At 36.2% G+C, this 25,592-nt stretch overlaps 1 protein-coding gene across 8 annotated transcripts in view; it reads right to left on the bottom strand.

Annotated features, from left to right (window-relative positions):
• The window catches only part of NETO1 (neuropilin and tolloid like 1), a 118,593-nt gene that overhangs the window by 40,727 nt on the left and 52,274 nt on the right, over positions 1–25,592 (bottom strand). For 4 of the 8 annotated variants that reach the window (XR_002479023.2, XM_021673535.2, XM_021673536.2 and 1 more), the window contains exons 5-6: positions 9,527–9,568; positions 9,281–9,447 (exon numbers count right to left, since the gene is read on the bottom strand). The exons of 1 other annotated variant lie outside the window; for it this stretch is intronic. Coding sequence is in view for 5 of the 7 variants with exons in the window: in XM_021673535.2 (XP_021529210.1) it covers positions 9,281–9,447; positions 9,527–9,568 (209 nt within the window). In the remaining 2 variants the exon portion in view is untranslated. The remainder of the gene's footprint in view (positions 1–9,280; positions 9,448–9,526; positions 9,569–25,592) is intronic. 3 more of the 8 variants (XR_010343604.1, XM_021673537.2, XM_064379022.1) reach the window with 1 other exon arrangement.

Raw genomic sequence — 25,592 nt, 5'->3', positions numbered from 1 at the left:
ACAATTGCTTCCAGATCCAGTATGTCTACCCTAAATTTTATTAATTTCACTATTTAAATTAGTGAAAATGTATTTCTTGTCCTTAATGTTCTTACTTAATGGGGCGCCAGTTCCTGACAATTTCGCCTTTACATTTCCATTCACACATCTATAATATTTCAACAGTCTCCTGACCAGCTTGGATGGTTGCAAGGTTCAGATTCTCCTCACACCCCCAAAGTTTACTCTAATAAAAACTAGTTTACTCCTGCCAAAGTTATATTTCTAAGAAACAAATCTAATAATTACGGTATTTTAGCTAAAATTTGTAACTGGTATATGATTTTTTTAAAGTCTAAAAACATCAACTAGCAAATTTACATCTTCCTTATCTGCCAACACTATAATTATTTTCAAAAACGTTACCCTTTATGAACATGACATTAGCTTTATTCTCTATCTACTGTCTAGGAACTTTTCTCCTAATTTGTCAAGAGTTAGTTCAACTGTTGCATGCCCAGTGAAAGGTTTTCACTGCTCCCACTCCCTAATCTCTATAGCCTGTATGTTATTTTGATCTTTTTTGTTGTTGTTGTTCCTGAGACAGAGTCTTGTTCTATCACCCAGGCTGGAGTGCAGTGGCACAATCTCGGCTCACCACAACCTCTGCTTCCTGCATTCAAGCGATTCTCCTGCCTCATCTCACAAGTAGCTGGGACTACAGATGCCAGCCGCCACGCCTGGATAATTTTTTGTTTTTTGTTTTAAGTAGAGATGGAGTTTCACCATATTGGCCGGTCTGGTCTGGAACTCCTGACCTTGTGATCCCACCTGCCTTGGACTCCGAAAGGGTTGAGATACAGGCATGAGCCACTACACCCATGTGATTTTGAACATATGTAAAGCTATAGTTACAGGTTATATGACCCTTCTAATAAACTTATGTTCCTGAAAAGATGAAACAGTGGTATATATTTTTGTATTCTAAGCATTAACACATATCTTATACATAGTAAATGCTCCAAAAATATTTGTGGATGATTAATTAACTGGTAGTTTCATTTTTTTATTGACTTCATTTCTTCAGCATTCATGAAATATTTATTGGACACCTATATGACAGACATTTACGTGTTACAAATAATAATTACATAAAATAGTCTTATTTTGTTATATACAGACGAAATTACATGCAATGATTCTCAAAACAAGATATAATATAGATCTAACTTATGACATAAAAGGATAAGACAAAATGTTGCAGATTTGCAAGATGCTGAAAATAAAATGTGAAGTTCTAAATGAGGAAATCCAGACATAATTTGATGAGAAAGAACAAAATGAATTAGAGAAATATGGACAAAGGAATAAAACTGAACCTCAGTGGAAAGCACTTGAGTTGTAGGATACTTTGTGTGGTAGTATAAATTTTTATATACGAGCAATTTGTAGCATTGTAGTTGGAAGCCATTCTAAAATTTCCAAATACTTTGACACTGATTTAAATTACCTGTCATTGCTACAGCCTGATGAGAGACATATGCCCCAATGAAGCCCTCATTTTCTGTAAGCCCAGGTTATTGCTTTATTTTATCAAAAACTCAGATATTACTCATGCAGTCCATCTGTGATTCCTCCTCCCAACACAATATTACATTTCTAAAATTATTCAGAGAACTTTAGAAATATCCAGTTTAAGAAGGTATATATGCATCTAAAAATGTTAAACTTCCAAATTTACACTAACTCATTTGTTTTTTAAATGTCAACAAGACTTTTTTTAAAAGAATTTTTTTTTTTTCAGATGACCTTTATTAGAAAGCTGGAGTAAAGAAGAATAAGAAATAACTTGCTCCAGGATCATAAGTGAATTAATGTGAATTAATCTTAAAAAAGATTAAATGTTAAACTCTGGTTTTAAGGTTCTTTTCACTAGGTCACATTGCCCGGTTTTGACTAAAAGTAAACAAGCTGAAAACACTATAAAAATAAAAGCTAAAATCTACATATTATATAAATTTATTAAATGGAACAACAAGTCAAATATATACTTATACTCTAAAATACTATGCAATAAATTAAACAAGTTTATCAACTCTCAAAAAATATGAAATTATAATTGGAAATAAACATTGCCACAAGTGGGAGAACACAAATTAGGGTGTGTAATACAAAATGATGCCTCTCTCCCAATATCCTTACAAAGTTACAGAAACCAAGTACTAAGCCCACAGAGTGAAAAATGTTTAAATGATTGTTTGTCAAAACTCAAACACCTATTTGACCACGTGATATTTTCAGGTTGAAATGTTTCAGTGGCTCAGTGTGTTTCAACGAAACATGGGGAGAAATTCCAGATACAGGTGACGGGGGGATGTAGGCAGCAAACCACAGTGCCATGTATGTACCTATGCAACCATCCTGCATGATCTGCCCATGTACCCCAGAACCTAAAGTACAATAAAAACAATATTTAACACTGCATGTTGAAACACACCTTAAAATGCTAATTGACTGTTAGGAACAGAAAATTTGTGTGTTTTACTGACCATAGCTTAAGACACTGCTAATGCATTATTTCAAATCTCTCAACAACAATACATACTTGTTAAAATCATTTAAGAAGAAAAGAACTGAAGTTTATAAAAATTAAGTAACTTTCTTAAAGTGATACAGAAATGTCGTTTGAGTAATGGACTGTTGCTGAAGTCAGATCTGCCTAACACTTAGATACTCACCACATTATGCAGCCTTATGCAATGTTCTTAAATGCTCACAGACTTATAGCCCAGAAAGAACGTTATAATCTTAAAGAAAACAAACTAAAACAAAATGAGTAATCAAATAAGAAAGCAGAGCCAAACTATTCCTGTTTCCTAAATGAGCTAGAAAAGATGTTGACTATCAAGATATAAATAAAGTTTATAGAAAATAAATGTGTCCCTCAGAAATAAATGGCTGTTTAAAATTCGTTAAAAATAGAAATGTTTTATATAAGAATACTGTTATAAAGCCAATTTGCATATTGGCCCTATATTTTTTTCATTTAACAGTTCCATTTTTTCCATATGAGATGATAGACTTGCATTTGTACGTGAAGTGTAATCACTGTTATCTAAGTGTCTTCTATATTCAAAGGACATTCTTATTAAATAGAACACTATTTAGAGAGTAAGTTAATCATTGCAGTCATTAGATCCTAAGTAATTACTTCTGAAGCATTCAGTAATGCTCACCTAAGATCTAGTGACTGCAATGATTTTTTATCATATAGAAAAAGAAAATATACTTTACTGGGTCCAGAGACGTCAGTACAAAAGCCAAATTCCATTAGCCAGAAAAAGTGATCAAGCTTTCCCATGCTAACTCTAGTATATGTCACATAAAATCTCTCTATATATTATGATTTGAATGACTGTCTCATTAGCTTAAATCTCATACCAAAATAATACTAACAGAAAGAATTATATAATGTAGCAAACTACAGAAAGCTCTCTAGTCACTTACTGAAAAAAGAGAAAATGATAAACAGTAATATATAACTCTAGTAAAATAGATGATCATCGCTTCTCAGTGAATCATTTTGATGCATTCTTTTTAATCTATCATAAAGAGTTGGGGCTGACAAGATAATTCAGTGACCAGGACATGGAAAACTTCAGAACACATAAATAATTTCTAGTAATATCTATTTTTCAAATAACATGGAAAGCAGAACCCCTTTTTATATGCAAAGCAAATAAATCTAGCTAACAATTTACTAAGTAATATATTCACAAACAAAATTTAATACCAACTGCTCAACCAGGTCCCTCCCCTCATATCAAAATGATATATAGAAAATACACATTATTTGAGGCAATTATTTAAGACTTGCCAGAACAGTTTTCTCCATAATAAGTAAAAATTAAATATGTCACAGTCTGAGAAATGCTGTACTTGGTTTCAAAAGGACTAGACACTTTTGTAAATAAAATCATATTCTATAAAGTATGTAGCCGAGGACTTCACAATTTCTATATTATTGACGAGACATGTCAGGTTTATAAACTTATGTAGAATGTTCCATTTGGAGGGTATCAGTTTGGAGAAGGAACCAGAACATCTTAATGCTTTATGAAATAATAACACACATGCACACACGCACACGCGCGCACACACACACACACACACAGACATGCATGTCCACAGCACAACCAATTCCTGATATAACAAAAAATGACATTTTTAAATAAATTGACATTTATTTAAAAAAAATTAAGCTGAACAATTTTTTGGTAGTTAGCTATTTAAAATTTTTACTTTGTTTTCCAAATTTTAGTCTCACTTTTTGGAGATAAAAGCAGACTCGATCTTCAGAAAGCTTAATGCTTATCTTTGTAATCAATTAAAGTTATTACACTTGGTTTATTGCTTTAATATTCTATTGTTCCATACAAATCACCACAATTTTAGCAGCTTTAAATAACACCCGATTACCATCTACTATTAATAGTCTTGTAGGGTGAAAGTACTGGGTTCTTTGGTGAGGGCAGATGAGGCTGAAAATCCAGTTTCCCACAGTTCTAGGACAAAGGTCTCCATTTTCTGGAAGACTGCTTACTGGGGTCACCCTCACTCCCAGAACACATTTCTTAGTCCCCTGATTCTCTTCCCCTTTTCATTCACATTCAAAGAATCTGCTCTGCTTTTAAAGGGCTTGTGTGGTTAGATTAGGATCACCTGGATAATCTATCTTTTGATTAATTCAAAGTCACCTGATTGGTAATCACATAGGCAAATTATCATATTGCCTTAATCACACAGGCAAATTTATCATATTCACAATCCCAAGAATTGTAGCTGAAAATTTATGTTTATCATATAAGTAATTTTAACACCTTTATCACAACTTTACTATAAAAGACTTATTATTTTTGTCAAATTTTTATATTTTTATTTTAATCTGAACAAAAATATTTTTAAATTAGTTAACAACAAATTAAGAGCCATCTTTAAGTATGAAATGATGGGCAAACAGTAGAAGCTAGAGTTTTATTATCCCAAAACATTCAACATTGAATTACCTTCATTTATGTATTTTTATACATCTTTTGACTCTGTCCCTTATCCTGTCCTAGCAAATAATAAAAATATGAAGTGACAGATTTGTTAATTAGCTTGATTTAGTCACATCATAATGGAAACATCATGCCGTACTCAATAAATATAAACAAGTACTATTGGTCAATTTAAATAAATTTTTTAAAATATTTTAAAATTAATTTTTAAAAACTGTGATCATTTTCTCAAAGAATGTGATTTTGTGAGTGCAAACGGGACCAGGAATTGGGAGATGCTAATCTTGCTCGAGCTGTGTTGCTAAATAGCCAAACGTGGGCAAGTCACTCATCATACATTCATTAAATTTTGGTTTTCAGAGGACTTTCATGTTATCTGTGCCAAAATATTACTTGACTTTTAACTGTTATACAAAATCTCTGCCAGACTTTGCTTGGATTCCTCCTCTAAAATCTCATTCAATCTTTGTTATTAAAGTAAAAGGTTTTTCTCTGTGTTATATTAAAAGATGTTTTTCTAGTTTCAAATGTTCAAATAAACTGCAGTACTTAAAGGCCTTACTCCTGCGGATTAAGTGTTATTCCTGTTTCATGTGACAGTTCCTCAAATGTTTGAAGATTGCTACCATCTCCTTTCTTTTAGAAATAATCTATTTATTCCATGAATTTTAATTGATTAACAGACATTGTGCTTGGCACTGGATATCTGGAGATAAATCTGGTCCAGCCTTCATGAAATTAATAGTCATCATGATTCTGTCTCCCATCATTTCATTCTGATGGCCGTTTTCCAGACCAGAATCTGAATTAGACCTCATAATATTTGCTAAGAGAGGCATATGTCTACATTTCTTTGTTAACTCATATTGAATTTCATTTTCCTGACTCAGTTTATTCATCTTTTAAATGATCTAGTCAGTAACAAGTTTCTTTCTGCCTCTGGTTTTCCAAATTCTAAAAAATCTGGATTAATCACATTCTAATTAAAGGGGACCACCTAGATTAATATCCTGTAGTAAAGGAGACATCGGATATTATATTTTCTGTTGTCAAAAGCCTGAAAAGTAGTAAATAATGTGCAGACATGTTAATAGAATCCAGGTAAGCTATTCAGCACTTTCCTTGTGCAATATGGTTTAGTTACCAGATATCATTCAAATGTTCACCACAAGCTATTTCAAGTATAACTTGCGCTTTGATAGTCTATTCTCATAAGCTGCTAGGAACTCTATAAAAATAGAAAGTCCACATAGGCAGTAATCTCCAGTTCTTGCTTTTCTCCACAGTATTCAAAGCCACTTCCTAGTCCCTAACCTTTAATTTAACAGAGAAAGTCTGTTACAATAGAGCCATCTTTGTCCAGCTCTGCAGGCAGCTTCCCCTTTGGGTCACAGAATGCCAAATTCTATAACAGACAGGTACATTGTTTATTGTTGCTCTGAGATTGTACAAAAGACATTCTATTTACCAGCTGGAAGAAAGGGTCTGCATTTACACTATCATGAAACCCTTATCTTTAAGACTGTAGTGACAAAGGTACCAGTTATGACAGTAAGGTGTGGCACATATCACCCTATTTTTTCAAATGTCTTTAAAAATCTTTCATTCGTAGAGTTTAAGAAACATAGATAGCCCTTGCATGTGAATCCACATTTTATGAAAAAAGCAAAATAAACTGCAATCTAGCTCTCTTGATATACAGGTAGTGGATTTTTACGGTTTTGTGTGAGCAATCGATTTTCACTTAAAAAAAAATAACTGTCTTTCTTCATAATGCAATTAACTTTCTTTAAGATTTGTTCAGAGGCAAAGAGAAATGCAAGTAACAAGCCTGGAAGCTCGAGCATGATCTCTGAATCTCTGTAACTGAAAGTTGGGGGAAAGGTGCCGCATTTCCATTTCATATGCAAACTCTGGAGATATATTCAAGGAAAAATCAAGTGAAGAAAGACCAGTGCCCTCAAAAATGGCTCTTCACTGGGAGTGATGACTCATGCCTGCAATCCTAGCACTTTGAGAGGCCGAAGAGGGTAGACCACCTGAGGTAGGAGTACGAGACTAGCCTGGCCACGATGACAAAACCCCGTATCTACTAAAAATACGAAAAAAAAAAAATTAGCCAGGTATGGTGGCATACACCCCTAATTCCTGAGGCTGGAGAATTGCTTGAACCCGGGAGGCAGAAGTTGCAGTGAGCCAAGACTGCGCCACTGCACTACAGCCTGGGGGACAGAATGAGACTCCGTCTCAAAAAAGAAAAAAAAAGCGGCTCTTCGTTTTCCCTCGGCCTAAATATCCAGTCACCAAATTCTGTCCTCTCTCTCTCTAGTATTTCCCTCATGTTTGCCACCGCGGCCTCGTTTCCAACACTGGGATTACCGCCACAGCTCCCCACTTGCGCTTATCCTTGCAGTGTTCAGTCCTCAGTCCCTTCTTTGCAGGAAATAGCAATGTTCCTAAAATGCAAACCTGGTCATATCACTTTTCTGCTTTGTTTTTCCATATATCACAAAAGCACTCACAATGAAGTCCAAGAGAGGCTTGGAGAACACTTTAGGTTAAGGAACCGACACCACCTCCCTATCCACGCTTTCACTTGGTCACGTGCAATTATATTCCTGAAAAAGCATACTCTCTTCTCTCTTGTGATTCTATGACTTTATAGACGTTATTCCCTCGGCCTGGAGAGCCTTCTCACCTTGTCTACCTGGCACAATACTTCTCATTAAGATTCACCAAGATCCTGAGAGGTGTACCCTTCTACCTTTGACTTACCCTATCTGGTATAAGGGGTCTTTTCTCTCTCTCTGTTATATCTTATGAATACCACAATGATCCAACCTTACTGCTTCGATTATTCTGTTACATATTTGTCTGAGAACTAAACTGAAACACCTGAGCACAGGGCCTGGCATGCTTTTCCATGTCTCTGGCAGACTGCTTGAGACTTTTTAGAGTCACAAAATCAATTAAATAAATAACACAGTTTCAACCTCAATAAATAGATGACTACAAATCTAGTAAGCCCATTGTTTTGCTTATAACTTTGTAACTGAAGAATAAAAACAAAAACAGGAGAATGGACAAATAACACCTTAGACCTAAGACACCTGCTGGCACAAAATGACTCATCCTCTGTATTTTGAAAAATATTTCCATAAACAGGATCAACATAATTGTTCTATAGAAGTGTTTCCAAAATGGGGACCTGAGTCCAAATCTAGCCCACAATAGATTTAGTTTAACACATGTAATATTTTAATTTTTTTTTTTTGAGACAGAGTCTCACTCTGTCACCAGGCTGAAGTGGAATGACACAATCTTGGCTCACTGCAACCTCCACCTCCTGGGTTCAAGCGATTCTCCTGCCTCAGCCTCTTGACTAGCTAGAACTACAGGCGTGCGTCACCACACTCAGCTAATTTTTGTATTTTTAGTAGAGACGGGGTTCACCATGTTGGTCAGGATGGTCTTGATCTCCTGACTTCGTGATCTGCCTGCCTTGGCCTCCCAAAGTGCTGGGATTACAGGTGTGAGCCACCATGTCCCACCAATACTTTTAATTTTTGTAATTAAAATCAACCCTCAAAAATCAGGGTGCGCAACATAAAATCTAGATTTTTGGCAAGTTATGAGAAATAATGGAGGACTTGATAATGCTGGACCCACATTTTCTCATAGCAGCAATCACAAGGAGCTTCATGGGCAGCTAAGTCATGCCTGCCTCCTTCAAATGGGCACAGGATCTCCCAGGCCCTCTTACCATTGCTACCAGCCCTTGCTGCACTTGTATTTTACATGCCAGATATTCATGATTCAGTAGGCCCCAGGCAACTTCTTCTACAGATATAATTTTAGTTTACAAAATAAACCAACTACAGATATTGAAAATAAGAGCATAAGTGTAATTTTACTTAGAGCCATGGATCTCAGATACCATTTCAATCCATATTTCAGAGAGGCCAACTTACCTTAAAGTCTCTTGTCTAGGTTAGCACATGACTTCTTTGACACATCGAAGAAATTTCTTCAACACATCATCTTTCTAGATTGCTATTTACGACATCAAATTTAGATTGGACAAGAGAAGACAAGTTACATCTCAAAAACCAAAATGAAATCATAGCCTATGATGACTGCACTCTGAAAAGGATTAGATAAGTCCAGTTGCTTCAAAGCAATGCATGTTGTAGACACTTCTCATGTCAGCTGTCACGTGTGGGTTTCATCTTAAGACTGACCTTGGACCGTGGAGGTGCTCGGATGTACCACTTGCAATCAACAGCCTCGCTGGCCGTAGCTTTGCCTTCCTTCATAATTTGTATAGACTCCACAATTCCTTCGGGACCGCCCATCTCAAACTCACACACTAAATAACAAAATGCCAAATAAACACACAAAAATGGAGCTTGAATAATAAACCAAAAGTGTATTTCACAGCAGAAAACAAAGTCTTCAGAACAGTATTAAATATCTATTTTACCAACCTGGTAATGGTTTCAAAGCGCCAAGGTCCTTAAAGTCAGGATCTTAAAAATTGAGAAAAAGACAATTAGTCCCATTCCACATTTATTACTTACAGTGATTCTGAGTTGCGTATCATTAAATTATCCAGAAGTCTGCCTTAAAAAGCACACTGGGGGAGAGTAAATGGTGAAATAAAAAGTGTATAATGATGTTGGGACTGAAATGTTAATTTAGTATTACTAGAAGGTTTTTCTCAATACAAAAAAAAACTATTTAAAGAAGTTTCTAATGCCATGTTTGTAAATAATTATCAAATAAAAAAGCTTACTCATTACCTATAACTCCATAGGTAGAATAATTAAATTAATTATATTATCTATTCTCCATAACCACAGAGTAGACGTTTTTGTAAAATGTATCCATAGGTAATTCAAGGTTTGGGACAATTTCCCTGTCTTCTAGATACTATCCGCTTTGCTGATTCAAAATATTCTGTAAAGTGTTGTAACACAATTTTTAACCAGAATATTTGAAGCACAAATTAAGATGTAAAATCTAGAACTCCTCTTTTTTGGCTGACCGAACAATCCTGTTTTCATCAAATCTTTATCTGCAACATTTCATACTATGCTAGCTTTCAAAGCATTCCTCAGTATTCTAGTTTGTCAACTCAACACCCACTTTCCCCATCTTCCTCACAGTGAAGCCCAGACTCAGCCACCTGTCCTCTGCTTATTTATGTATTTCAGGGGAAGCCTGCTGTACCATGAGTCTCAGATGTTTTCTAATGGTTAAAAGGCAAATTGGGGGTTTCGTTATCACTTCTGGAATTGATTTTGAGGTAGGTATGCAGCCAATGAAATATAAAGATGAGTCTTTTGGAGAGTTTCTGAGAAAGTCTTCCTTGTAATACAGACAAGGTATATATCATTTTTTCTGGCTGACATTGCAGTCATGTTTGTATGGGACATTGTGGAATCATGAAGTAGCCAACTTACAATACTGAAGGTGTTAATATAAGAAAATGCTAACTGTGATGATGAGCAGAATGGAAAGGTGGAGATCCAGAAGTCATTAATGATGTCACTGAGACACTGCATTATCTTATTTGATATGCATATATTCCTATTTAAAAAAAAATTTTAAATTTTAATTATTACATAAGTATATATTATGTATATATACTTATTACATAATAAGTACATAGTCATTGTATATACTTATGGAGTTACTTATTCTGGAGTTGTATTTCTCCAAGATTTATCCTTTTTTTCCATTTGACAAGTAAAAATCGTTTACATTTATGGTGTACAATGTGATGTTTTGGTATGTGATGTTTTGATATATGTGTACATTGTCGAATGGCTAAATCATGCTAATTCACATGACTTAATTCATGTAACCATCATTTTCTTGCATAGTAAGAACACTTAAAATCTACACTCTGGCAATTTTCAAGTATATTATAGAATATATTGTTACTAACTACAGCTAACATGGTGACTTCTTGAATGTATTCCTTCTGTCTACCTGAAATTGGGCTTTTTGCTTTTTGAAATAATACACATACTTGTAGCCTTTGTCACTCTGAGTTGAGCTTTCTTTGATTTATGAGTGGGTGAAGGCATCAATGACTATATGTTAAAGGAACTTGGCATACAATTTAAAAGATGATTGGAAAATGTAATTTGTTCTCATTATCATGGTATCATCTGTAAGTTAAAATCTTTTAGAGTTAGAAATATTTTATGAGACGCTGCTCAACAACAACTCAGGACTACAATATAAAAAGTAGCATCTTCCTGGAAGAGATTAGTTCTGGATATTAAGACCATGGGTGCTCGTATGTATGTGTGTATCTAAGTGCGTTTCTTTCTATGTCTGTGTGCTTGGATATGCAAAACCTGTAACTACAGGCTGATTGTTGTTTGGTTATCTTCATTAAAGATTTTGTTGTTGGTCTTGTTTGTTTCCTGCTTTGTCAAACAGTGAACTGATCTGTTGAAACTGAGAGGCTTGGATTGGCCATGCTACAATCTGATCATATGAACTATTTAGACTTATTTTATTATAGACACTATTAAAACTGGCTAATAAATTTTGAAACAAGATACAGATTCCTTTGCAAAGTTGTTTTGAGAAATAGATTTTTAAAAAATGTTTTAAAAAATCGATTTAAAAAATATTTTTAGAAAAAAAGGAAAAAAGTGAAAGCAATTTCTCCTTAAAAAATGGAGACATCATAGATCATTTGGATGAAGATACCTCCTATTAGCAATTTGTTTCTTCATCTAAATCAACAGATATGTAGTTATTATTTCAATACATATGTATTTAACACCTATTTTGTAATAAAAGCTATGTTTTGTATAGCATTGCTGAAATTGGTTGTTCTCATCAAGCCGTTTCATTGGTATTGATGAAGGTACCCCATATCTTCCTTATTTTTCCATCAACTTTGATGACTTGTTATCTAGACTTTTTGTTATTCATTGTATCCTTCTTACTACTAAGAATAATGCTTAATTATACTCATAATTAATACTCATTATCTCCTTTTTGATTACAATGTTTCAGCCTTATGTGCCGATTTCTACAATTTTTGTGGAACGTAGTTGATATTCTGTTTTCTAGTTTGAAGGCTAACATTTGTCATTTTTATAACTCATGCCAGACAATGTTGAGAGAAATGCCAGTTCTAGGAAGTGAAAATTTATTTTTATCTTTGTACTAACAGTGATAGCACTGATAGTTTAAAAACCAAAACTTTACGAAAAAATTGTTTTCGCAATTCCATTTGTATTAATATCACAATAATAGATAGGCCATATGACCTACAAAAACAAACCAATAAACAATATTCTCTTTTTGAAACAGCCTAAATTGAACTTAAGATTAAAAGACTGATTGATTGGTGAAGGTTGCTGGTGGGTGAGGTCATGAATTATTAGGCAGATGCTTGATAAAGCTGGACTTGGTAATTAGTCTTCTACTCTGTATCTATCCCTAAGTCTGTTCTCTACTTAGCAACCTAAACTATTACACATGGAAATCAAACCGTGGAACTCTCCTGGTTTTCCACTGCCGTTAGAGTAAAACCATCACTCTTTTTTTTTTTTTTTTTTTTTTTTTTTGAGACGGAGTTTCGCTCCTGTTACCAAGGCTGGAGTGCAATGGCGCAATCTCAGCTTACCGCAACCTCCGCCTCCTGGGTTCAGGCAATTCTCCTGCCTCAGTCTCCTGAGTAGCTGGGATTACAGGCACGCGCCACTATGCCCAGCTAATTTTTTGTATTTTAAGTAGAGACGAGGTTTCACCATGTTGACCAGGATGGTCTCAATCTCTTGACCTCGTGATCCACCCGCCTCAGCCTCCCAAAAAACCATCACTCTTAATGGATCTTAACGCCCTGTGAGTTCTTGCCCTGGTCCCTGGCTCCATGCTGCTGGTCCCACTCTCTCCTCCCTGATCACACTAGCCCATTTCTCTAACACCCCTGGCTGTTGCCATGCTCTGTACTAGGAACTTGTTCTTTTGCCTCTCTGCAATGCCTTCCTCCTGGCTTTGGAGAGCTGGATCTTTCTCATTCTTTGTTTTTTGACTCAAATACTATATTCTCAGAAACACCTTGCTTGACAATCCTCTCTAAAGTAGCACTGTCTCTCATTTTACTTTCCTCACGTTATTATAATTTACAATTATTTAACTATTTGTCTTTTTATTTTATTTGTTTATTTACTTATTTATATATTATCATTCTGTCACCAGGCTGGAGTGCAGTGGTGCGATCTCGGCTCACTGCAATCTCCGCCTCCCGGGTTCAAGCGATTCTTCTGCCTCAGCCTTCTGAGTACCTGGGACTACAGGTGCGTGCCACTACACCCAGCTAATTTTTGTATTTTTAGTAGACACGGGTTCACCACATTGGCCAGGATGGCCTGGATCTCTTGACCTCATGATCCACCCTCCTCAGCCTCCCAAAGTGCTGGGATTACTGGCGTAAGCCACTGCACACGGCCGTCTGTTTATTTAATTTTTTTTTTAATAACCATCCACTTCCACTGCTCCATAACCAAGAAACTCTGTAAGGCTGGGTTCCCCAACCAGCTGTGGGTTGCACAGCAGATAAGCGGAGGCAGGCTAGCAAAGGAAGTGTCATCTGTATTTACAGTAGCTCCCCATTGTTCACATCACCACCTGAGCTCCTCCTCCCATCAGATCAGCAGCAGCATTAAATTCTCATAGAAGCTTCAATTGTGAACTGTGCCTTCGAGGGATCTAGGTTGCATGTTCCTTATGAGAATCTAATGCCTGATGATCTGGGGTGGTGATGCTAGCACTGGGGAGCAGGTGCAAATACAGATTAACATTAGCAAAGAGGTTTGACTACACAGAGGTCATAACAAATCAATTGCTTGCAGACACATATCAAAACCCTATCAGTGAGTGGCAAGTGACAAGCTGCATCTGGTGGCAGATTTTAAGTGAAAATCCACCACTTATTTTAGTCTGTATGTGGCACATCCATGATTTCATTTAATGCATCTATCCATGCCTATTTCCCATACTGCACACTTGTTTCAGTGACAGTTTGGTAAGCCCACAAGCTAGGCCTAGCCAAAATGAGTGAAAAATGAATGTCATTGGAGAGCTTCTTTGAAAAGGGGAAAGACCCAATGATGAGGCAGCAGAAGACCCCAAGAATGCCAACAGAAAGAAAGTTTCACTTAAAGAGAATACCAAGAGTCCTACTTAAATTACAAGTTCATTGCAACTGGTGGTTCGCATTCTCCAAGACCACTCTGTACGATGTGTAGAGATCAGCTATCCAAGGAAGCCATGAAAACCTTCAAAACTGCTTTGCCATATGGTGACCAAGCACCCTGCATTAAAAGTCATGGCTTTAGAGTTTTCCAAAAGAAAAAAAAAGTAAACATAATGAACAGAAGAAATTGCTGAAGACTATCACTTCACGAACTGTGTCTGCACTGAGAGCATCATTCTTAGTGGCTAACTTCATTGCTAAAGAAAGCTAAGAAGCCCTTTATTGATCCTGCCTGCTGCTAAGGACATCTGTCATGAACTTTTAGGAGAGGCTGCGGTTCAACGGTTCAAAAGACGGCATGTGTTCCTCTTTCAGCTAGCACCATAACTAGATGAACTGATGAAATAGCAGAGGATATCGATGAACAATTGTTAGGATTAACGAGTCACCAAGGTACACAATCCAGGTTGGCAAGTCTACCAATACTGACAACAAGGCCACAGTATTTGTTTTTGTGTAATGTATTTTTCAGAAGGATGTGCATGAGAATATGTTATATGCACTTTTATTGTCAATCAACATCACAGCTGTAGAACTACAAGTCTTTGAATTACTACAAATCAAGAAAACTGAATTAGTCATTTTGTGTCCATATACACACTAATGGAGTGGCTGCCATGACGGACCAGTTTTCTGGTTTCCCTACCTGGGTCAAAGAGGTTGCTTCTGAATGTGAGTCTATGCATTGTGTTATCCATATAGAAATGCTATGCTGGCTAGCCAAAAAATGTCACCTGTACTTAACAGTTTTCAGGATGTGATTGAAATTATCAACCACATTAAAGTACATGCCCTTAACTCACATCTGTTTGTGCAGCTCTGAGGAGTTGGACGCAGAGCACACCATGTCTTCTCTTATACACAGAAGTGAGATGGCTTTCTAAAGGTAGATCACTGGCCAGAGTTTTTGAGTTAAGAGAACCACTCCAGAGATTTCTTGTAGAAAAATGATCATCCCTGGAAGCACACTTCAGTAACACAGCATAAGTCGCAAAACTTGCTTACTTGTGTGACATATTCAACCTGCTGAATGAACTCAATCTGTCACTTCAGGGGAGAACAACTGTGTTCAAGTCAGCAAATAAAATGGCTGCATTCAAAGCCACACTGGAATTACAGGGGTGACCATGAACATTAGGATTTCTGACATCTCTCAAACAGCAGAGATTTTGAAAGAGACTGAGCCAGGTCCTTCTTTCTCACCGCTGGTGCATGGGCATCTATCTCAGCTTTCGGAAGAACTTGAACATTACTTCCCAACCCAAAAAGACCCCGGAACTGGGAAGGAATGGATTTGTGACCCATCTGTGAATAAGCCAGGTGAATGGACTTCACCCATGCTAGAAGAGGATCAAGTACTTGAGACCGCAAATGACGGTGGCCTTACAAGTCTGTTTGAGACAACCTCAAATCTTTGTATATTCTGGATTAAAGTCAAGGCAGAATATCCGGAGATTGCCACAGAAAACACTGAAAAGCCTGCTTCCATTCCCTACATCCTTTGTGAAGCAGGGCTTTCCACAGTGACAGTAACTGAAACAAGATCACAGAGTAGACTGGACATAAGCAACACACTTCTGATGTCACTGTCTCCCATAATCCCCAGATGGGAGCGTCTAGTTGCAGGAAACAGGCTCAGGGCTCCCAATGATTCTATGTGATGGTGAGTTATATAATTATTTCATCATATATCACTATGTACTAATGATAGAAATAAAGTGCACCATAAGTGTAATACACTTCAATCATCTGGAAACCATCCTGACCCCAGCCCATGGAAAAATTGTCTCCAACAATTGTCCCTGGTGCTAAAAATGTGCTATAAGGGACTTTGTGTCTCTTGACTCTCTATCAAGGACTTAAAATAGTGCTTGGACATAACAAGTGACTATACTCAGGACTGAATTTATCACGTCTCTTCCTATAAAAAATAGAGTAACTTAACACCAACTTGATTTTATGTTGATAGTATTTGCAAGGCTTTAACACTTTTCCAATCTGCAGGTTCTCATAGTAAATATATCACATTAGACACTATATTAGAGAATAGCCTCTTGTTTAACAAACCTCTCCCTTTTCCTTTCTAGGCTCACATCTAGACTATGTTTCCCAGCCTCCCTTGCAATTATAGGTGGCCATGGAACTGAACTCTGGTACAAAAGTTAACTTTACGCGCAGGCTGAGTGCTAACAATCTTCTTAAAAAAATCATCCAGACTCTGTCTTTCTTCCATGGTCTACCTCAAAAGCGATGCATTGAAAATGCAAAACTCCTTCAGCTTCATTTTATAAATGAGCATGTGGAGCACAGACAGCCTTTTCCTTGACCCTGATTAGACTTTTCCTCAGCAAATAATATACTTCAAATGTGAAATTACTGAATTTTTTTAATGTTATTGTAATTATTATTCCCCGAGCTCAGGGGTGTTCCTTTATTGAGATTCAAAGGTCACTATTTTCATAATAATACTAAAATGCTATTTGTCTTTTTGAACTCTCATTTTTTCAAAAATACATGGAAGAGTTTTGCAGATATTACATGACATGGCATTAACATTACTATGACTAATAAAGTATGTGTTTGTGTTTTCAAATATTCCAAGGTTAGAATGTAGATGATGTACATTCTCAGAGATTAGCTCAGTTTTTGGTCAGTGATTTTACTGGACACTTACTGGCTATTTTCAGTTCTTCTTAATACAAGACCAGTAACCCGATTTTTGTCCAATACAATGTTATTTTTATACTTCAAAATGTTTATTGAGCTTACATGGAAGCACAGCAAGAATGAAGTACGTTTGCTGCTATATTTTGTAAATCTATTTAGTTATCTAATTTGAAGCCTTTTACAAATATTTAAATTTTATCTATAGATATAATAGTCATAGAACTTAGTAATATTTCCTCTTAAATAAAAGAAAATATAGTTATACCATATAAGGAGAGATTAAAAGACCCACTGTGTCACCACAGTGCACCATCTATTTCTCAAGTTATGAAAAAAGATGAAACTGATGTTTCAAACAGGTGCCTTACAGAAGGGAAGCATCTATTCCAAATAAAATCAAACGAACTTCTAGATAAAAATGAAAATATGAGAACATCTATTGTGTCCTCTACTTTATAGGTGTTAATAATTTACTTTATTAGGACTTAGAAAAGCAGGCATTTTTGAATGATTTTATTCTGAATGTTTGATTGAAGCAGTGAGACGAATGAGAATTCTAAAAGAAAAAAAGTATATTTTAAACATAGACATCATTAGTTCTTTAAAAGCCAAATGTCACTTTTCAAAATCACGATAGTGAACTCACTGAAATGTCTCACAGTTATTGTGTGACCTTGGCCAAGAAGCTCATAGGAGACTAATAAATTCATTTAAATCTGCCATTGCTGAATGTCTACTGGATGAAAAAAAGTCAGTAAAACAAACCAGGACACTACCACTTTCCCATCCCACAGTCACTCGCTGATTAAAGTTTCAGCTCAGACAAGCGGAGCTAATATCTTGTCTGGAGAACTCTACTTTTGTCTAAAAAATGAATGGATGTACAGACTTGGCTGGGCTTCCTGATTTTGCTTGAATTCGCCCAATGTCAGCACGGGCCAATGATCAAGGATCATCTTTTATGTGAATGCTTGACAACAAATGGAAGCAGTGTTGAAATATTCAAATTTTTGGATAACTTTCAAATCCTATGGTTTATACTGGGACATCTGGGTTGACATTTGCATTGATGGTGCAAAAGGAGTGGTGGATAAAACTGCTGGTGTCTTAGCAATGAATTAGCACCGTGGCACCAAACCTTAGCAGCTAGTATTCACTGCATTAATTCACTGCCATGCAATTTCACAGTAGGAAAACAAAAAGGAATTTTACTTAAAATCATCATGATGAAGCATTAAAAACTATTTTTTAAATCCTAAAATCTAAAGCAAATGTTTTACTATTTTGTAAGAGGAAATGTTAAATATGGATAAGGCACTTTTGCTGCAGACTGAATTGTTTCACGATTTTCTTAAGAACAAGCGCAATGCAGTTGTTCAAATGTGTGAATTATCCATTTTTTCATGGAGCATCATTTTTGCTTGACAAGCATATTACAGTTATTTACATTTGGATATTTGGCAGACATTTTCTTGAAAATGAACAAAATGAATCTGTTGATTTTAAGAACAACAACTGACAATATTTGTTGCCAATGATAAAATTTAAGCTTCAAGGGAAGGAGATGTATTTGCCACTGTGCACTTGACAGCTTCCCAACACTGAGAGATTTTTTTAAATGAGATGGTTGTTGATGTGAACAAATGTGATTTTTTATTTGTGTCAACATTTAACAGTTTTGCATTATAGTAATCCAATAACTGTCGAATAAATAATGCATAAAGTTAAACAAGCAGAGCCCTTTGAGAAGGAGAATACACTAATGGCTGTTAATGTAACAGAATACAATGAAATTCATTGATATAGTTTCACATTCCCTATGGCAACTAACTGTAAGAAGCTATCACTTGTTGAGCTTTGGTGTAGTAGAAAAGAATAACCACCATTATCTTAAAAGTCTATTAAGATACTCTTTCCTGGCTGGCACGGTGGCTCAAGCCTGTAATCCCAACACTTTGGGTAACCAAGGCAGACAGATTACCTGAGGTTAGGAGTTTGAGACCAGCCTGACCACCATGAAGAAAATGAAAAGTAAGAATACATTTGAAATATATCTACATAGCAAAAAGTTCTTCTGTTTTTCTCATTTTAATTCTTAAGTTTTTTCATTTAGTTAGATTCATGAAAATAGCTAATACCATTGCAATAATGAATATGTACCAGATATTATTATAATTAATTTAAATATAGTAAATCCTTTATTCCTTAACATTGTATGAGGTAAATAACATTATTATGCTTGTTTTATAGTTGAGGAAAACAGGCAGCACAGAGAGATTAAGTAACTAGCCTAAGATTGTAGCTGTTGGTGGTAGGGGTTGAAATCAGAATTAGGCAGTTGAGCTCCAGATTTCCACACTGTTATTTTCTATGTGAATTCATTACAGACTTGTAAATGCTCAGAATGTCATCTGGTCTACCGGGCCTGTCTGGACTCTCCATGGGGCTATTCTTCCTTCTCTCTTGAATTAGGAGTGACGTAACCTAAAGCAATTTTATATATAAACCAGATAAAATGCAATTTTTTTGTCATGGGAAAAATATGTTTGAGTATGATGTTGGAGCTATGGTTAAAAACACAAATATGTTTAAAATGTTTCAAAAATAAATTTCAAAGATCAAGATCCACGTAAGTAAAACTTTTTCATTTGTCCTACAGAGAAATAAATTAGAGCTGTGTGTTGAAAGCTAATGATGAGATGTGCTAAATGCTGCCATAGGAAAACAAGCATTTGTGTGTTTCATGGGGGGTGGTGGGGTGGTAGACTACATTACTTACAAAGTCCTTTTCACCCTGAAACCCAGTGATTCTGTGATTAGTTCTATATATATGATTATATTTGAGTTCAAAGCAAGTTTGGTCAAATTTACAAACACTACAGTAAATATTCAATAAGCAATCACTTGTTTTAGATTTACTGAAAGAGTGAATGTGGGAAGTGAAGGAAAAAATAATCAGGGAAAATGTTTAGTTTTCTCATTTCCATGAACAGAGACTCCATGAGCTGGGAAGTTACTCAACTTGCCACTCTCAATCTACAAACTCATCTAGATCCACTGTCATCACTACCTATCTACTATTTGCCTCAGAAATTTTCTTTTCTCTAAATCTTTTTCCACCTATCTTCTGGATTTTCTAATCTCCCCTACTCGTAGCAGTTAGCACATCAGTTATCTTCCTCCAATTTTTATCCTACCTTCTATTATCTACATCTTTTCAAAGATTAATTTGCCCAAGTCCCTTCTTAACTAATAAGAAACTGCAAACTCCTCCTTTACCTTGTTTCCCACTGTCCACTCATTCTTTCCTGTTCTCATTCAAATCCCAGATGATTGGCTTCCATTTCTTAGACTTGAGATCCATGATCAATCTTCACATCCACATCGCCTACGCACTTTTTAAAGTCCCATCATGTTTGTGTACACATCTTTATTGAAACAACTATTGACTTGAAATTAACCTCACCCTTCAATGGTGACTTCTTACTCTGTCCTTCCATACTTGTCTGCAAGTCCTCATACGGTGCTGACCCCTTGCTTTTTAATCAAGGTTGAAAACCAGGGTGTTGTAGTTTTTTAAATCATTTGACCAAACTTAAAGCACCATTTTAAAAATCAATGGCAAAAAAAACCTTGACAGCACAGTACTAAAAATAGCTTGCATAATCATATTATTTTAATACTGATTTAGTTTGCTCTTGTCTAGAAGCAGCATTGCTCTAGTATAAAATTCATAACACCATGTTTTAAACTTCTTTTAAAGGTATAGTGTTTTCTCTATGTATGTATTGCCCACATGAAGACCATTAGGTAGACAAACTCAAAATGAGAAGCTCTCTACCTAAAGGTTTTCATGTGCGCACAGAGCATATATATCATGACTTTTTTTCTAGTTTAACATAAACTATATTCATATATAAATTTAAGAAATCAAAACTTACAAGATTTATAGGAAGAAAGTTTTCAAGTGCTTTAAAATATTATTGATATGTGCATGGCTTGTACAGCTTTTTTGTTCCCTTATTTATTTAGCTGTAATATAAAGTTTCCTCATGGTGCCTGTATTCACATTTTTAAACAAACTGAGAATGCATAACTCTTTCTTATAACACGAGTGCACAGAAGATGGATTTTATTTGTATTCACATTAAGTAGGCTTTTACAATGTTTACTTTTGATAGATACTACTGTTTTACAGAGAAAATTTGCATTTACTATACGTAATCATGGAAAGATGTGTGGGACAGAGGAAACAAGAAACCATCAGAAGGTCAAAAATGGCCAGAAACAGAACAACGAAGACAAAAACAAAACAGAACACACACACACACACACACACACACACACACACACACACACAAACCTATACTGTCCAAACAATGGAGTTTGCACATTAGAATTAGCTGTCATAGAACAGGTTTTGTTGTTCTTGTTGTTGTTTTTGTTGTTGTTTGTGTTTCTGTCCAAGGGCAACCAGGGAGGTTCTTGATTGGTTATTAGCAATAAAACCTCTCAGAAGAACTTCTTAATTCTCTCAGAATTCCCTCATCGCTCCTCCTAAGTCACACAAAGAATACATGAGCCCATCTCCTGAGCCATCTTTTTCACTAGAGCTGGTTTAATAGGGCATTTCTTGTTAGCAGAACTATGGAGCCAATGTTATTAGTGAATAAAACACCTCCATCATCATCCTCTTTCTCAATTATGCCACATTCAGAGTTTACCCAATGTCAATTTCAGCTTATTGATAAGCACAGAAACCACTGGCGATTAATCAGGACGAGGCAGGAACTGCAGGCTACAGAAGGGTCTGGCGCTGATGCCAAGGCAATTGGTACTGAACTGGAGCTGAACTTTTATGCCCAGAAAAGGGAGAGGAAGCCATACCTCCATAACTTCTCCTAAGAGCTACATGAATGTCTAGGAATAATTAACTGCAGTCTTTGGGACCCAGGCTTGTAAGCGTGGCATAAGTTGCAGAGGAAGAGAATGCTGTCTTTGACACACACAGGTTGGGAGCAGTGGCGGCACACAGGTGTGTGTGTGTGTGTGTGGTGAGGAGATGGCATTAATTTCACGTCCTCTTCCATCTCTATTATGCCACTGTAAACTAAATAAATTATGTCAATGAAAAATCAAGCAGCAAAATATTTTACAAGGAAAGTTATACTTTCTCAAAATTACTTAAAGATGTAAGTATAAGCATCATGATGAAGCCTTGTGTGTTGCAGCCACATACAAATGTTAAGGATACAGTAAAGCTGTACAAGCCATGCTAATGCAGCATCAAGACAAGACCTTTTGTGCTTCCAGTGAATTTGATGAACATTAGACCCTTCTAAATAGAGTTGGAGCAGCCTCTTATTGGAAACTTTGGAAGTGTTCTCTGTTGGTGCCCTTGGCAAGAACACTGGAGTTTTTATGCCAGGCAGCAGTGGGACACATGGCAAGTGGAGGAGCGATCATGGGACCAAGAGAGCAAATGGGAAATGCCAAGTGGTGCCTTGCCAGGAGCCTGCGTGGCTGCATGCATGAGGCACTCCTTGATCAGCCCTGGAGAAGCTGTTTCAACTGCGTGAATTTCTGCCAGTCCGGAAAAGAGGTAAAGTTACCACATTCTGTAAAAATAAATGTGTTCTTTTAAGTTATGATTCTTATCCCTTTACCAAGGTGAGAATCTTTGAGTTCTAGCCATCACTCTGCTCATCATATCCAGAAAATCCAGACATCTACTTTTTATAAAAGCCACACATAAGGGATATACTGATGTAGAAAGGTTGGAATTAAAAAGGCAAAAAATTACAAGCCAGATAAGCATAAATAAATGATAAAAAGCTTTCTTGTGATATTATGTTAAACAAAATGGACTCAAAAGCTAAATGAAACCAATCAAAAAGTAAGTCAAATACTTAATTTCTTAAAGAGTGATTCATGAGAAAAATTTAATATGCTGAACCTGTATGTGACTAACTCTTATTGACAGAATTCTATCTTCTAAGGCATCAACTGCCTGACTTCTAAAAGACGGGTAAAAAATATCAACTGGGCTTGATACAAAGCAGTAGTAGTTGCCAATATCAGCTAGTTAATGGAGGGGATATGGATTTGTTAAAGTAGAAAATGTTACGTAAATATGAATTATCCCATGCATGTGCAATTCAGATTTTGAACTTCGTGATACATAAATAAAATTATCTTAATTCAAAGAATACCTCAAATACGATTACTGCTTAAACTTTATTTACAAATCAAACACTATTGTAGCCTCACTGGCTGTTCTGCACACTGCGCTTATTTGTATTAGATAGCATTTAATGTTGAGACAAAAGTGAAGTTAACTTTATTTCTTCACATGCCTGAGATCAGTAGGAAAATGCCTTCAGAAAATTTCCTAACATAGTTTATTTCTTCATATTGCAAATATCAAAATGATAGATACTTGCTGCATGCCAAGATAGCCACTTTTCCCTTAATATATACTAGCATATGCTAGGAGCACAAGTCCCTTTTATGTCCAGTTAGCTTTAAAATAATATCCTCAGTGTAAATAATGGTAAAACCGAGCTACTCTAAATATGTGTGAAGGATATTAAAACAAACAAAAACGAACAAACAAACAAACAAAAACATTGTAATGCTACAATTTGCAGTTTAAGAGCTCTTCTCCTGGAAGTGTGCAACTGAGAACTTAAAGGGCTTATTTGCATTCTACAATATCAAGCAGTCTTGGTCCATTTTAAATACACAGTAAGTACCTGATTACCAAAAAAATTCACCATCTTCCTATCTCTATTTCTTGTATTTCTTTTTGTCCCCTTTGTAACCATCTTCTATCTCTATTTCTTGTATTTCTTTTTGTCCCCTTTGTACTTGTTTTCCCAATTATTGCAGTAATTTAGGTTTGAATGGGCCTCTGAAACCAGTAATTTTAATGGGCAGTCCACTTGAAAATGGAAAGAATCATCTCACGTGGCTAGTTTTGGACCACATGTTGACTGAGTTAGACCCGAGTTCCTCAACGCTCTCTGCCTCTGAAAAAGAATTATTTCTAGAAAGTGTAGTCTCCAACTTGGGGATTGGGAAAAATGATTATTCCTGGACCTCCAGACCTAACTAGACTGCCAGGGTCCACTTGGCATGCAAATCTATCATCTCCTAAGGACTGTAAGAATGGAAATCATTTACAGTCTATATTAAATACAACTGTAAATAGTACTAAAATGGAAGTTTTAGAATTTTTAACAGTGCTATACTACTTCTTTCTACGGCATTTAGAAAATCTGTAATTTCCAAAACGGTCCTGCATTATAAAAGCACTTTGAAATGGTTCACTCGGTCCTAGAATTCGACTTACGACACAGCTGTTTATGAGACACCTGCTAAATCTGTAGTCCCTGGCTCATTTGTCTGCCATTCAAGAACAAGAGCATGGAAGGTGATTTCATTAAGAGATGAGAAAAATAATCCAAGGCTTTCCCAGAGTAATGGTCTACAGCAACATAAATCAATATCATAATTTTTAGATTCTGTTATGTTTAGTTAGAGAGTATGATTTATGGGATGACTTCTGCTTTACTGCTTTCAGACTTTTCATTTCAATCCATCATTAACCTAAGTCGGAAACTTCAAAAACAAAATAAACTTGACTACTTCCTCACACTTCCTTTAATCAGAAAGATGCCAAAGCTTGCAATTATTCTTTGTGAAATCTCTACTACGTTCCTCCGTTTCTGTAACCTCCATGGTGTTTAGTCACTCCCTTCCTCACCCGCAGGCTTCACAATCCTCAGCATCTCCATGCCTTTGCCCCTCTGTCCTCCAGTCTTTGGCACCCATTTTTCTGACGTCCAGATCTGAGTATCTCACTCTGTGCCCACTCACCCTAACGGCACCACCTGTCCTGTGATGCAAAACCCATGACTCATCTCTGCACTGTCACCCTACCAAGGATTCTCTGTATTGTCTTCACAGTTTCATTTACCACAGACAGCCTTCCCTCAACTTAGAAGCTCTCTGGCTTCCATATTCCAAAAGAAACTTCCATCAGCCGTGCTGCTAGCTGGAACAATCTAACTGTTCTCTTTCTTGCCTGAGAGGCTTTCTTCTGGATGTTTTGGAAGACAAACTATCTTTCATTGATCTCAATAATTTCAATTAATGACATTGGTACAAATTAAATGATTAAAAAATTTTATGGAATATTTCAAAAAGTAGGGCCAGGTGTGGTGGCTCATGCTTGTAATCCCATCTCTCTAGTAGACCAAAAAGGGAGGACCTCTTGAGGCCAGGAGTTTGAGACCAGCCTAAGCCACACAGTGAGACCCAGATTCTCTACAAAATAAAATAAGATGAGCCAGGTGTGGTGGCATGTGCCTGTAGTCCCATCTACTTGGGAGGCTGAAGCAGGGGGATGGTTTAAGGCCAGCTGTTCAAGGCTGCAGTGAGCTGGGATCATACCACCTTACTCCAGCCTGGGTGACAGAGTGAGACCCTGTCTGAAACCACAAAAAGAGGTAATTCATTAATGAATTCATGGATTTGGAGTTCTGAAACCAATTTTTTTTTTTTATGTTCTTGGTGACCTTTCTCTTTGC

The sequence above is a fragment of the Aotus nancymaae genome, unplaced genomic scaffold, assembly GCF_030222135.1.
Source record: "Aotus nancymaae isolate 86718 unplaced genomic scaffold, 86718_ANA_hifiasm-v0.15.2.pri h1tg000020l, whole genome shotgun sequence".
Taxonomy (NCBI): Eukaryota; Metazoa; Chordata; class Mammalia; order Primates; family Aotidae; genus Aotus; species Aotus nancymaae.
The sequence above is the reverse complement of the archived record's forward strand: the minus strand, read 5'-3'. Positions and strand labels throughout refer to the sequence as shown.